At 30.9% G+C, this 14,735-nt stretch overlaps 2 protein-coding genes across 13 annotated transcripts in view; both read left to right on the forward strand.

Annotated features, from left to right (window-relative positions):
- Positions 1-6,811, forward strand: part of RhoGAP68F (Rho GTPase activating protein at 68F) — a 48,405-nt gene extending 41,594 nt beyond the window's left edge. For 3 of the 12 annotated variants that reach the window (XM_040708233.2, XM_040708232.2, XM_040708231.2), the window contains exons 2-6: positions 3,933-4,061; positions 4,779-5,313; positions 5,459-5,952; positions 6,012-6,118; positions 6,187-6,464. In XM_040708233.2, the coding sequence (XP_040564167.1) occupies positions 3,933-4,061; positions 4,779-5,313; positions 5,459-5,952; positions 6,012-6,118; positions 6,187-6,363 (1,442 nt within the window). In that variant the 3' untranslated portion in view covers positions 6,364-6,464. Of the gene's footprint in view, positions 1-3,932; positions 4,062-4,778; positions 5,314-5,458; positions 5,953-6,011; positions 6,119-6,186; positions 6,465-6,633 lie in introns of those variants that run through there. The other 9 variants (XM_071886934.1, XM_071886931.1, XM_071886935.1 and 6 more) reach the window with 6 other exon arrangements.
- A 2,657-nt stretch (positions 6,812-9,468) lies between these two features.
- On the forward strand, positions 9,469-11,304 carry LOC121114307 (innexin inx2). The gene is made up of 2 exons (XM_040708230.2): positions 9,469-9,609; positions 9,684-11,304. The coding sequence occupies exon 2, from the start codon at positions 9,711-9,713 to the stop codon at positions 10,845-10,847; it is 1,137 nt and encodes a 378-aa protein (XP_040564164.1). The 5' UTR covers positions 9,469-9,609; positions 9,684-9,710; the 3' UTR covers positions 10,848-11,304.
- The last annotated feature ends 3,431 nt before the right edge of the window (positions 11,305-14,735 follow it).

Consider the following 14,735-nt stretch of genomic DNA (forward strand, 5'->3'; position numbering starts at 1 on the left):
ATCTGACCGTGCATGACTTCATCCCCAATATTTATGGTCTATCCCCCTCCAAAGAATATCCATTATAATAGAAATTATATTCTGTTTAAAAGTATTTATATTGTACATATTTAAATTATATTTTCATACAGATTTTGACGTCTTAGAGTATAACAGCGGCACTCTAACAGTAACAGTCTAGGAAGCGACTTATAGCTAAAAGTTATACTCTTTCACGTCACTATTAAAAATCGTGGTCGAAGTCAAACTTCGGTCGGAAAGTATTAATGTACAACCTTGTATTTTATTAACCTTGGTTCTCCCTATTTGTAATTTATTGTAAATATTTTAATATTTGTATTTTTTATGTTAATGTAGAACCATAAAAATGGTGACGTTGTCCCTCTAAGAACCTGATGTGTAAGGGGAGGAATTATGTAATAATCATTGTATTCCCAAATATTCGTCATGCCATTAAACATCCATAAATACTTGAAATTCCTTATTTTTTTCTTATACTTCTTACTTCATATCAAGGATGGTAGGCGCTATTATTATGCAATAGTGCGAGTAATTAAACCTCAATTATGTCCCTAAATCCTGTGAGTAAATGTACGATGTGTGTGTGAGAGAGAGAGAAATCTGCAAATCATCATCCTATGTACACATATGTTTGCCTTTTCTTTCCTTGATTAAAGATGTATAAGTAAACATCCGGAGGAAATATACGTGATATAAACATGTATCTGTGGCATTGACATAGTCTGACCTCTCCAAGCTAATTATTATTAGAAGTTGTTTATTTTGTGTTATTTGCAATGTATACAAATAAAAACAAAAGAATTGAAAGTTCTTTTCCCAAGGATCGAAGAACCAACCAACGGCAGGAATGATGAGAAGGATATCACTCAATCCATCTCTTTTTATGTTTTACAAAGTGAATAAATAATGTATCTATGTATCATACATTTTCTTCAACTTGGAAGAACTTCATTTGATAAAGAAGTATGTACTTGCATTCTTATTATGTGAGGTGTCACAGGAAATATATTATGAACATATGGATGATGATGATTCATACATCCCTCCTCCCAAGGGTTGATTAACTGCTGCCCTGCTGGAATCATGCTTCTTCTTTTATTGATTTATATGTGCAGTGTACGTAGATATAAAGTGAATCATTTTAAATGATCTACATAAAAATTCGCACTTTCTTTTATTTATGTCAACTGTTCTAATTTTCTTCAAGTCTTCCCCTTGATTAGTATTCTGAACTTCGTTGAGTTTGAATTAGCTCTTGCTGTCAACTATGTATACATTAGTTACCTACTAGTGTTGTGTCGAACCAAAAGGTGAATTGATTTTAAATATAGAAAAAATATAATCGACTTCATATTTTATAAAGTCACCTTGATTCGTATCACTAAACCTCATTAAAAGATGTAGGTTCGTAGCGCTGTTCTGAGTGATTCACTAATTAATCACAATTTCTAATGAGATTCTTATTTATTTTTGATTTTTCTATTAGAGCATTTCTCCTCATCAGTGTTCTGAGCGTTGATTGATTGTAATTAAATTAGTTATTCTATTTTTTCTCTTCCCAACAAATATTCAATAATAATTCTAAATTTGTGAAGAATTGGCCAACTTACAATAACTAAGAATTTATTTTGAGTCATTTGTTCTTTTTCTTTTAGACGAAGAAAAGGTTACGCGGTACAACAAAGATAACGACGTGACTATTATATAAGTACGAATCATACTAGCTATCACGGTATAATTATTATATATCTTCTCAATCTCTCTTTATATCATTTTGTATGAGTCATATTTACTCGGAAGTGGATTCATACAAAAGCAGAGTTTGAATGTGAAAAAAAGAAGACCTTTTCATTCCTCAAGGAACTTTTTTAATATTCATGCTATTCACATTTAACATTAGTTAAATTATTTGTCAAAGGATGCGTCTCCTCTTTACATAACTGTCTCTAAAATGAAGAAGCAGTAAGGTAATAACCATAACCACACCAAATAAAGAGTATTGTTTTTTTGTATTTTTTTGTTGAAATAAAATCAAAAACAATCTTATTAGTACATACTCCCAAAACCGTTATTATCATCATCATGAGATATCAGTTTGTTTTCTTTGTCTAAAAATTAATTTACTACTACTCTTTTACGCTTTGTTATGCTATGCTTTCAATCCCTTAGTTATACAAATACTTTTTTATCCATCATCCATCAAATGAATAGTATAATTAGCGAAAATGCATCATACATTGATATTATAGATAATATACATTGCAAATTATAATTATTGTAAATCGTAGGCATCTGGTAATCCACACAATTTGTAGATTTTTTTAAAAGAGAGCAGCTTAGCTGTTTTATTAGATTAGCAGCAAGTATCTATGAGATTAAGGAACTAATCACTCCCGAACAAACCCATATCATTAATCTCAGGCATTCATTCTCAGAATGAAGGAATAATCATTAAGGAAAATAATATGTTTTAAAAAAATGAAAATTAATGTGGTCACCCTGATAATTTAAATAATATTCAGATGATATCAGCTTAGCTCTAATGAGATTTCATTTTAAAGTTTCGAGCAGGAAATAAATACAAACTCCACTCTATATTTAGGAATGATATAAGCAGAAATTACTCGGATGTCGATTAGAGTTCTACTCCGAGTCCAAAGCACTTAGAATTATGACTCCTCATCTTTACTCTCCTTCATTTATGAGCAAACACACTCTTGGTTATAGTTTATAGGCAATGATGTAAATCTGATGTGTTTTTTAGCTGGTCCGTAAATTTGCATAAAGAATGAATTTTAATTTTCCCCATCAGTTGTCATTATTATTTAATTCCAGAGAAGTGAACATCCTTTCCTAAATAGATTCAATTATATTTAGAACCTGATTAAACATTCGGGTGTGCTCATAAAAGACTGAATGAAACCCTGAGGATTTGTTGCGGAATTGTAGTTGTAAGTCCTTGTTTAACTCGGAGTAGTATTGGGGATCGACATCGGTGTAATTCTTGTCCATATCCTTGTTTATTTCCTTCCTCCTTTGTTGCAGCTGATAGTAGCTGATCTAATGAAACGTCATGAGCATTATTCTTTATCTCCTCCAAAACAATCTTCAAATTGTTAGGGTTACCACGTCAATTTTTTTTAACATGCCCATTTTCAACTGGATTTTCACCTTTGTTTATAGGTATATGTTCTCTCCTCAAGAATGCAATAATAGTGAGAACAACTTTAGAATATAAAAAACATATATTCAGGTAGCAACTGATAAAAGCCGTAATATAATTATATTATTATGTTTCTCTATGAGAATAATGATAACAGGTTTGGAAAATGGTTAATACTTTCCAGGTTACGAACAACAAATAAACTCGCTCACTGAAAAATGCTAAGGATTTACAACCCTAATCTTAGGTATTTTAGAGTCGTCCTTGAGTCATTTGAGCTTTTCTATCATTATTCTTTTTTATGTATATATGTTATAATGGTTATTTAAAGCCAATCGTTGAAGAGTTGCTAAATAATAATACTAAAATCATTTTCGTCCTATTTGCAATGTGAAACATGATAAATGTCAAGGTTAAAATTTCCTTCATTTCTTCCATTGGATGGATTTATGTGAAGTAATTAATAGATAGTTAGAATAATACTATTAATAATCCTTGATTCCATGATCCGATTAGGGTATATTTTCTTTTAATCCCTTTAAATAGTCCTTTTTGAAGGCTAATAATGATTTTTTTTTTTTTTTTTTTTTTTTTAAATAAAGGATTATTAGTTCTAAGAACTTCATATCTATATAGATAAATATATGGATATTTTGATATAACATTTGCTCAATCTCATCATTTTTATTTGTTGACTAATTACTTAATAGATTTTTTAATGTATTTGTGTTTTCTTATTTTTTTATAGCAACCTATGTTGGTGAATGTGAGGATCCGTATCCCTCGCTCTCAGACTATCACGACTACGAACCCAATTTAGAATTTGATGATTCAGATCTCTTACAACAGCAGCATCCTGAGCCAGAAGATGAAGACGGTAAGAACAGACGCAGTCAGGACTAGGAATTTTATGTAAGAGGGGAGGGAGTATACTTTTCCGTAACACTTTGGAAAATAGATGGTTGGTATGCAAAAAATTGAGGGTGTTTTTTGTTCTATGATCGTCATTCTTAAACCAGATCTCAAAGTACCGAGAAAATATGTCCAGTATAAAAGTAATCTGTCTTATCGAATTAATTGTATACTCTAAATGTCATTGATAAATGAACATCCTTATTAAGCGTCGACGTGTTCTACTGTATTTATTTTTCTTGATTACCTTTTTTTCCTCTTGTATAAAATATTAGAATACGTCTAATTTTCCAACTATTATCTCATTTTTTGTAGTGGCACGATTCAACATTTCTCCTCTCAGTCGTCGAGCCGCCCCTGAGTAAGAGAGCCACTTAATCGAAATCTTTGTATAAGAGCAAATTAAATATGGATGAAATTAAATAAATGAGCCAATCTTTGAGTGTGGGTGGGTGATTGAAATATTTGTATTATTATGATTATTACTATAATTGTAGGAGTCAGATTTAGTTTGAGTGGCAGTTTGATTATTATACATACATATGAAGGGAGGGAGGGGGAAGGAATATGCAATTAATATATCCCACACGACTGTTTATTATAAATAAAACTCGTTTAAAGCTACACCCAATCCTTACATACATATTTTGCAATTAATTATATCTCTTATATACATATATAGACTTTGATTTTGTGGAAGTTGAGCCTCAAGGACCTCCGGTTGACTACATCGAGTCTCCCATGTCTGATGGAACCATTGAAGAAGACTTTGAGAAAGCGTTTGCCAAAGAATTAGAAACTGTGGGTCCAATAGATGAAATCAACAGTGGAGGAGGATCCGATGAAAGGGATTTAGAATTGGATGAAGACTTTTCTGATATTGCATCACATGGTATAGTTGAGGTCGTTGGAGATGATTTGGCTGGACGGAAAATCATTGTCGTCTATGCTTGTAGATTACCAAACAATAAAAACTTTAATCATCAAAGATTTCTTCGATATTTAATGTACACATTAGATCAATATGTGGATATAGACTACTCCTTGGTATATTTCCATTATGGACTGACTTCTAAAAATAAACCACCTTTAAGATGGCTTTGGGAAGTTTATAAAGCACTGGACCGAAGATATAAAAAGAATCTTAAGTCTCTTTATCTAGTCCACCCTACTAATTTCATCCGAGTCGTTTGGAGCTTTTTCAAGCCCATCATAAGGTAGAGGTTCTGCTCAAATTTTATCTATATATACATTTAAAAAACGCTTTTTAAAATAATTAATTTATTCAATTTTGAGGGAAATATTAAATCTAAATAATTTATGTACGTACATGAAAAATATTACAATTTCTCATTTCCTCAGTGTCAAGTTTGGTCGTAAGGTTCAGTATGTAGATTGTTTAAACGATTTGAAACAGTCTATGGATATGGAACGGATTCCCATTCCTGTTCCAGTCATAGAGCATGATCGCAAAGTAATATCCCGAATGAGTAAAAGTCCATCCATTGGTTCGGGCTTTAAAAGCAGCTCTGGCAATATGGATCCTGCTCGTCAGTTTGGAACAACACTTGAATGGATACTTGAACACAATCCTCAATGTTCTTTACCTCCAATAATGTATCAATGTATTGAATTTTTAAGTCAGCCCGACTGTTTGGAGACTGAAGGTATTTTCCGACGCTCAGCCAATGCTGAGCTAGTTCGAGAATTGCAGAGTAAAATAAACAGTGGAGAGGAGATTGTATTCGAGGAAGGTGATGTTCACATTGCTGCTGTTATCCTCAAAACATTCCTTCGCGAGTTGGAAGAACCTCTTCTGACTTATGACTTATTTGAGCAAATTATTCAAATTCAAGGTTTTATTCATCCATAAAATTTTGTTGGAGAATCATCATATCTTTTTTTTTAATTTCAGATATCCCGAAGGAAGATAAACATTCCTATGTCTCAGAAATGATCAATAATTCGTTACCAGATATTAATTATCGTATTCTCAAATCCCTTTTAGATTTCCTTTCTTTAGTAAGCCATTCAAGATTTGTCTTTTATTTTTCATAATGGATATTTAATTCATTTTCTTCTTTTTAAAGGTTATGGATCGTAGTTGCTTGAACAAAATGACTTCATCGAATTTAGCAATCGTATTTGGACCAAATCTGGTTTGGTCGCGAGATCAAAGTCTTTCCTTGGCTCATATTGGACCGATTAATTATTTTACTGACTTTTTATTAAACAATAATGATTCCCTTTTCACACGTACTAATTAATTTTCTATTATTTTTATAAATATGTATCATATATCCCCTATTCCGTGAATTAAGTTATATATATATTTAGTATATATTTTATAAAATTACTTACAACCAAATTTTAATTAACTTAGAACTTTTTTCATTCATGAGCATACTTAATTTGTCCAACCTACAAAATCATACATTTCTCACTACTCTTTTTGTTTTTTTAGACATTCCTGATCCATACGTGTAGGTGTCAATTTTTTCATTTATTATTTCTTTTTTCTCCTTGCATTTATTTAGAACTAATATACGGAATAGGTAGTTTTATTTAAACAGGATTAAAATTCGGAGAAATACCTCATACTAATGGAACTATATTATATAAAATGATTATTCTTTCAGTTTTAAAAGCATTCCATATTTTTTTTTAACTTATAATAATTTTGAGAAAAATATACCTACTTTCAAAAAAAAACTACATAATATCTCTTCTCATTTAGAACATATTTTACTTGAAACAATTATAATGAATGCCATGGATTCCTTCTTTTTTGAATAATGGCTTTGTTCTTATGCTATTAGCTGATTGTTCAAGCTCTATATATATTTATGTATACCAATTATTACCCGTATGGTTGTTATAAAATACATTCAACTTGTATTTACCTCAACTATTTAACTTATTTTAAATCCATCAAATCCCAGAAATTATAATAATTTGGACGATTCAATGGTTATTTCAAATCCTATTATGTATATTATTACCCGTCTTATTATTGAAAAAATAAGAGTCTAACTTGTATTTAACTTATTTTAAATCCCTGAAATTGTAATAGTTCTGACGATTCAATGGTTCCTTTAAATCCTATATATATATATATGTAATATTATCTCATTGTTGAACACTTTACGGACGAATAAGTCCACTTGAAGTGCCGCTGATGTGACAATGCAATATAGTATTTAAGGTTAACGGGGATCTAATTATAATAGTAATCGAAATTATATATAAAATTGTGTTGTCTTTGTGCTAGAGTAATGATTTTATTTTTCGAGTGTAATGAAATCCCTATTTATTTAAGCTTTTCATTGTTTTTAACAATAGCTATTAGATGAGAGAGAAGGAATAACATCAGACTAGTGATTTGCCAGGAGAAAAACTCATAAAGCGCTACTAGATTTTTATGAAGTAAATAAAAACCGACAGAAAAAAACTAGGCTCTAGGCATAAAAAGCCGAGTGTTACTTGGAACTCGTCAAAAATAGGGATTCTCTATTCTTCTTTTTCGATCCTATTATAACATCTATATCTTCCTCGACTGACTTCCTTTCTCTGTGAAATTTAGATTTTATGTTTACTCACAGGCAACACTAGTAGAAACATTTTGATTCTAGTGCAATGTGTACTCTTAATCACAGTTCGTTTGAAAAATAAATCTTTGTTTGATTTTTTTTTTTACACTAGCGGGAGTAATCGTCGTTGCTTGGAATTAGTAATTACGCAGTTTATTAAGTACACCCGAAAAGTAATCTTCAGAATAATAGATATACGACAAAGCTGCATTAATATAGATCAATGAATATTTCTATATGCATGAGGGAGAGGTCACTATTAAAAGTAAATTTAAGTTTTAATCTACTATCTACTATTTCGTTTTTCATATCCCTTGAGATTTAAGCTTTAACATAATCCCCATTCCTCTAGCACTTGCAGTATATCAGTAATAGAGTATTATCTGAGTAACTATCATTATCTTCTTTGTTTAAACAGTGTACTTAGAACTAACTAATTTTTAAGGGGATCTTGGAAATTTAATGACAAAAACAATTTTTAAATTACAAGTTTCAATAATTCTTTAAAAAATATCAAAATCAAAAGTATTAGGGTGAGAAACGAGTATTCGGTCGAGTAAAGTGTATTCAAGAGAGTAACGAGTAAAGCTTGTAATTCCTCGAGTATTCTTTTAGAAACTCGAAAATACTCATACAGCAAAATTTAGCTAGCGGCACATCACTACATCAGACTATATATAGTGATGTGTACAGTATGTATCTTTGAATAACTTAAATTCTCATTAAATGTAATTTAAAGTTAAGGTATTCCATATTTTGAGTTATGCATAATTTCAAGGAAATTATAAATATTGTTGCTACACTTTTTGATTATAATACCATACACAATTACGAAGTTGTAGCATCCACTTCTGCAGCTGCAATTATCCTAAAGTTAATTCACATTTCTTTATAATTATCAGTGTCTAGAAGGAACACAATATCCTTATATCATCATGAAACAGATTTAAAAATGCAGAATACACTGCAAAAAATTTAAAATCGCGTACATTAATTTATCTGTTTGTTATATTCATCTTTGAGATTTTTTAAAGAGCTAATTAATATTTTATCCCATAGAGAATACACAAAACATGTGTGGATTTTTTTTATCAAAGTGGTATCCAATTACATAGTACAACATCTCGCCTCCTAAGAGATGAAAGAACCACTTCAGTAAGAAAAGGAGTAATAATAAGACTTAGTTTTATAAGTATTGTAGTATATGATACACGTTGCACACAAATTAGATCAGACACTATTTTATAGAAAATGAAAAACTAGTCTAAATGTAGCCCTAAAAGTTATAGAGTTGCTTCAAAAGTAATGTAGATGATAGTTTGAATAGGAAACGCGGAGCAGAGTGTACAAAAGATAATATATGATGTAATACAGATAAAGAAATTAGCTAAGTAAGTAGCTAGTAAGGGTCGTTGGAGTGGAAATTGAATACAATTTTAATGAATCTAATTTATGGTGAAAGAGGTTATATGTTTAAGTTGGAAGGCAGAGCGGACGCGCTTTCTTAATGTAGCTAGCTATGAACTATTAAAAAATCACTACAGGTTTCTATTTCACAGAATTTATAAGGCTGAATGGGCTATTTTAAATGCATTGCAGCATAGTCGCTGTTCTTTGTGCGCGATTGAAGCTTAGGAGTGCGTTTCTTTTTCTCTCTTTAGTTACAAAAGAATTTCTTGCGTCCTCTAATTGAATTCTCTCTTCGCCTCTGTTTACGATCTCTCTGTCTCTATGTGTGTACCTATGATGAGCCATCTCGCTTCTCCTTGTCCCTTCTCTTCCTTTCTTTCTCAGTGTCGCCATTTTAATTTGTGTGCGTGAAGTGGGAAGAGGTGAAGAAGGGCTAGACATTTGGAAAGCCCATTCCTTGCTCTTAGTTGAAAGATCTCATAAAATTGTTGTTAAGCTTGATAATTTTCTCTGGTATGTATTAATTGAAGTGACTTTGTTTGCCCTGTGGGAGCCTTGAGAGTGGAACGTCTGTTTATCTTTTGTAGGTGTGAATTCGAAAGTAAAGTGTGAAGATGTTGGGCGTATTTCAACCCTTGACCGCCTTCCTGAAGTTGGATAGCGTTTGGATCGACAACAATGTGTTTCGGCTGCATTATAAGGCGACCGTGATGGTGTTTGTGGCGGCGTCCCTGATGGTGACCTCTCGTCAGTTCTTTGGAGATCCCATCGACTGCATCGTGGACAATGTTCCAGGAGACATAATGGACACCTACTGCTGGATCCACTCCACTTTCACCATTCCCAACAAGATTTCCGGAGAGGTGGGCAAAGACATGCCTTTCCCTGGCATCTCTCCCATTGCGGACCTGGAGCCTGGCACGGAAGTCAAGTTCCACAAATACTACCAATGGGTCTGCTTCTTCCTCTTCTTTGAAGCCGCTTTGTTCTATGTGCCAAGGCACCTCTGGAAAAGCTCCGAAGGCGGAAAGATCTCCATGTTGGTTGGGGAGTTGATGGAACCTCTGTTGGAGGAGGAAAAGAGGTCTGATCAGATCTCGCTCATTGTCAAATACTTCACGACCCACCGTGGAACACACACGCTATATGCTCTCAGGTACTTCTTCTGTGAAGTACTCAACTTTGTTAACGTCATTCTTCAAATCTATTTCATCGATTACTTTCTCAACTATGAATTCACCAACTACGGAACACGTGTTTTGGAATATTCGGAAATGGACTCCTCAGAAAGAGATGATCCCATGGCTTTGGTCTTCCCTAAGGTCACCAAGTGTACATTCAACAAATATGGTCCCTCCGGTACAATTGAAGTCAAGGATGGTCTCTGTGTTCTCCCACTTAATATCATCAACGAAAAAATATTCATTTTCCTTTGGTTTTGGTTAATTGTGATTGCTGCAATCTCTGGTCTCTTCCTTATCTACCGGCTCTTTGTTCTATTGGGATTTCAAATTCGTGTTGCGCTCATCACCTACCGTGGAGGAAGATCAACCAAGAGGGATCATGTTGCCTCCATTCTTAATGCTCCTTCCTTTTCCTATATGGAAAAGATTGGAGATTGGTTGGTTTTATATCTTCTCTGCAAGAATCTCGATGTTCTTACTGTTAACGAGCTCATCAAACATCTCCGTAAATCAACTGAGATGAGCGATGAAAAGAGCGAAACTATGAAGCTTAACTCTTCTGTCTAAACGACACCTTAATAATAATTATTATTTAACATATCCTATGCAACAAAGACACATTCTGCATTTCTAATCAATATTCTAGATAAGTTATTAATATTGTTTCGTAATTACTCAAGCATTTTTAAAGCTGTGTTCTTTGTTTCTTTCTGCTTTCAATCCTATTTCTTTTTTTCATTGTAGTTTAGCGTAACTATGAATTCATTCTGAGGGTATTTTGTTACTTATATATTATTATATATATATATATTCATATATTATTGAGAACAATTATTTTTATATCAATATTTGTATTTTACAAACCATACCGAGTATACAATTATGCATTTGTAAAAATGTAATATATTTTTTTACAATTCACTTTGATATATAAACGGATTTTTTTTTATTGAGAACAATCATATTTTTGTAATGTTATTACTGTGAGTTTAGTGAGTAAGTCAAATAAAATGTTCAAAAAATACATACACCTACTTTTGTGTTCATTTTTAATTCTTTTTGAAAATATTGTTCAATGCATTTCCGTGATTTTACACACTTAATCATCAATCACATCGCTTGTAAGTGTATTGAGGCTCTTCCTAATTGAGTTTATATTTTGGGAAGCTTGCAACAAGCTCCTTGAAATAAAGTTAAACTGAACAACCTGTCAAATTATATCAATTTATTGGTTCATCAACAGTTCGCTATCATTGGTGTCTTGACAAAGCATATATCTGCTCAATTCTTTCTATTACTTTTATTTTAATATTTGCAAGAGCTATTATCATAACACCGCCTGAAAAACATCATTTTTCATTCATATTAAATTCAATTGTATCTATAGGGTGATTACTTAAGTTCATAATACTATATAAATTGGATCAAGTATTTGTTATTTAACAAAACATATCATTAACATAATTTATAACTTTTCTTACTCAATCTCTTTTATGTAATTATATAATCATGTTTAAAAAGTATGGTCGATTAATGCAATATTTTCTATTAGTTTTTTTATGGTTGACATAACTCAAAATTTTGCAATTTATTTTCAAACTTTTTTTTGTGTCTTTTTGGTGAGTAACTAAACTAACTAGTACCATGATGTTTACTTGTTTATTTCATTTAACATTAGGAAGTAAAAGTCCTCCTTTATGGCATAGAAATAACACACAAGAATTATCTTAGTAAATTATCTCAAAATTTTCTTAATTACCACATTTGGGATAATTTACCGCTGTTCCCCAACCACTGCTCTGGGGAGAGAATAATTGAAATGTTACGCAGCTCCCTATATATGATGATTAATGACGACAAGCAAATATCAGGATTAAGCTGTATGTCAGTTCTTTTACTTAACCAATGTGTAAAAAAGTTGTGGAGCTTTTATATTATTTTTAGGTTCCCATTCTAAAATTTCTTTCCAAGCTACTCATAAGTAATGACTACTTTTCCTGTCCAACCTCAAAGCAGAAATAGTTTGTTGTTCGTCTCCATGAGTAATAAATATAGGTAAATCTTTATTGAATTAATTTTAATAAGGGTTTTTGAAGTAAAACTAAAGCAAGTAACAATAAGTTCCAGTATCTATCGCTTTCATAAATAATTAGTAATGTATCTAAAATATGCTCATTTCAATCTTTTTCCACTGCATTTGAACTGTTTTTAAAATCGAAGACTTGTTGGAATATCATCACAATGAATAAAATAAAATAAACTCAGCATCATTGTTTTATAATACTGAACAGTTGAAATTCTTCAGATTTTGTTTATTTATTCAGAAATGATTTGCATTAGACATGGCAAATTTTTATACAAGAAGTTAACATCTATTTATTTATTGATTAAATAACGCTTGTGATAAGTACTTTTCTCTAATTTGTATTTATGTATATAATGCACCAGTCCCAGTACGCTCAAACCATAGTTAAATTTAAACTCAAATTAGTACCTTGTTCTATATGGGAAAAAATTGTATATTTTCTAAAACTGAGATTAAATTAATATTTTCTTTTTTTTTTGTGAAAAAAAAAGTTACTTTATATACAGGACACTTTAATGTATAAAAGATACTAAGAGACCCTTAAGTACCTTGAATGTATATTAAAAAAAATACAACAGTCTAAATTAGTGTTTATCAAACTGTGCACAATAGTACTACCCGGAGAATAGAAATATTAAAATATATAATTTATTATATCACAAATTAAACCAATGAATACTAAAACTATATATGTTAAACATTTTTATTGAACTATGCACTTTTTATTTGGACAAGTATAAACGGCTACACAACAGTTTTCTTATCTCTAAAAAAATACTTTTCAAATAGTTAAAATAATCTATTGAATCTATAATAAGAAATTTGTGATGTAACATAATTCTTATGATTTTTAATTCATCTGATCCATGATATATTTATCAAACACATGTGACATATTCAACATATTACATCTAGAAGTCTCATGGAATTAACTACAAAATATTTATTACAAAAAAAGAATACTTTTAATCATAAGTTAGTTATTTTTATGATTTTATACATATTTATATCGTAAATCCCGTGGATATACGGTACTACTCGTGACTATCAGTGCAACAAACAGATATTTTGTTCTCTTCATATTGGTATGTAAATGCCAAATATTATTGGAAGGGTCTCTAAATGACAAATTGTATTGCATAGGAGTAAAATCCGGACTAAATGGAGTATTAATGTATGTATGACATGGTGGAGATTTCACCCCGGTTTCACTACCAAAAGTATGAAAAAAATATTAGGGTAGAAAATAAATATTGAAAAATTATTTTTTTAAGTCTTTTCTAGGGTAAAAATGTCTATAAATTATTATTTTTTAAGTTTCAATCCTGTATTTTGTGTCGTTTAGCCAAGAATTTGAATTTGTGACCAATTTTGCCCAAAAATGACTGTTTTTGCGTAACAAAATTTTTGAAATCCCAATTTTGTAGACCTATATAATCTACAATGTACATTAAAAAGACCATTATTTATGTAAAATGATAGATTGTGGCCAAGACTTTAAAATAAAACATTTAAAAAAATAAAAATATTACCCCTACTCCTTAATTTTATTGACGTGTGGAAAAAATACCGTCCGTCATTAAAATGGATAGTACATAAACACATTAGGACCTATATACTTGAACATTTAATCGTTTTTACCTGAAATAGTATCCTTTAGGCTGATGTGTGTAATTTTCTTTTAGCATGTGTAATATTTCCGATTTTTTTCACGATTTCGCATTTAAAATTTTATACAAAAGTTCGCATTACGAGAGGTTGTGACAAAACTACAGAATTAGTTATTTTCTTAAAATGTTAATCGATTATGCCCTGGATATACTTATCTATGAAAATGATGCCCAGTTTGAGTCAAACTACTTAATACTTCTAATATAAAAAAAAAAATTACGAAGCAACAGAAACTCAATTTTTGAGTAAAATATCCATATTTCAGAACGCGTGAAATTGCGCAATCATATGACCAGCAGCTACTTGATATTGACTAAATCAAAATCAAATTTATCGGAAAACAACCCTATGTACTCAAAACTACAGGTGTTTGACTACTTCATTCCTTTGTAGAGCTTGAAAATGCTAAAGAGATATTTTTATTTCCGTCAGATTGGACATTCCTTTACAAAAATGAGTATATCTAAAAAACCATTATACATTTTGTATATTTTGACTTCAGATTTGAATTTTGCATAAAATTTTGTTTAAGAAAACATTGATTATTTACAAGAATTAGAAACTCATTATTTTCCCAATTTTGGCAGTGAAACCGCGGTCGAATCTCAAATCTTATCGTATAGTGTTAAATTAACATTTGATAAAAGGCAAATTTTGCTTTATTAATATAGATAGGGACTCTTGTTTCCTATTCTGGT

Source organism: Lepeophtheirus salmonis, chromosome 3 (genome assembly GCF_016086655.4).
Source record: "Lepeophtheirus salmonis chromosome 3, UVic_Lsal_1.4, whole genome shotgun sequence".
In the NCBI taxonomy this organism is placed as follows: domain Eukaryota; kingdom Metazoa; phylum Arthropoda; class Copepoda; order Siphonostomatoida; family Caligidae; genus Lepeophtheirus; species Lepeophtheirus salmonis.

Bases quoted from the DNA above. Each gene is read 5' to 3' on its own strand.
- LOC121114307 (XM_040708230.2), top strand. From the start codon at position 9,711: ATGTTGGGCGTATTTCAACCCTTGACCGCCTTCCTGAAGTTGGATAGC.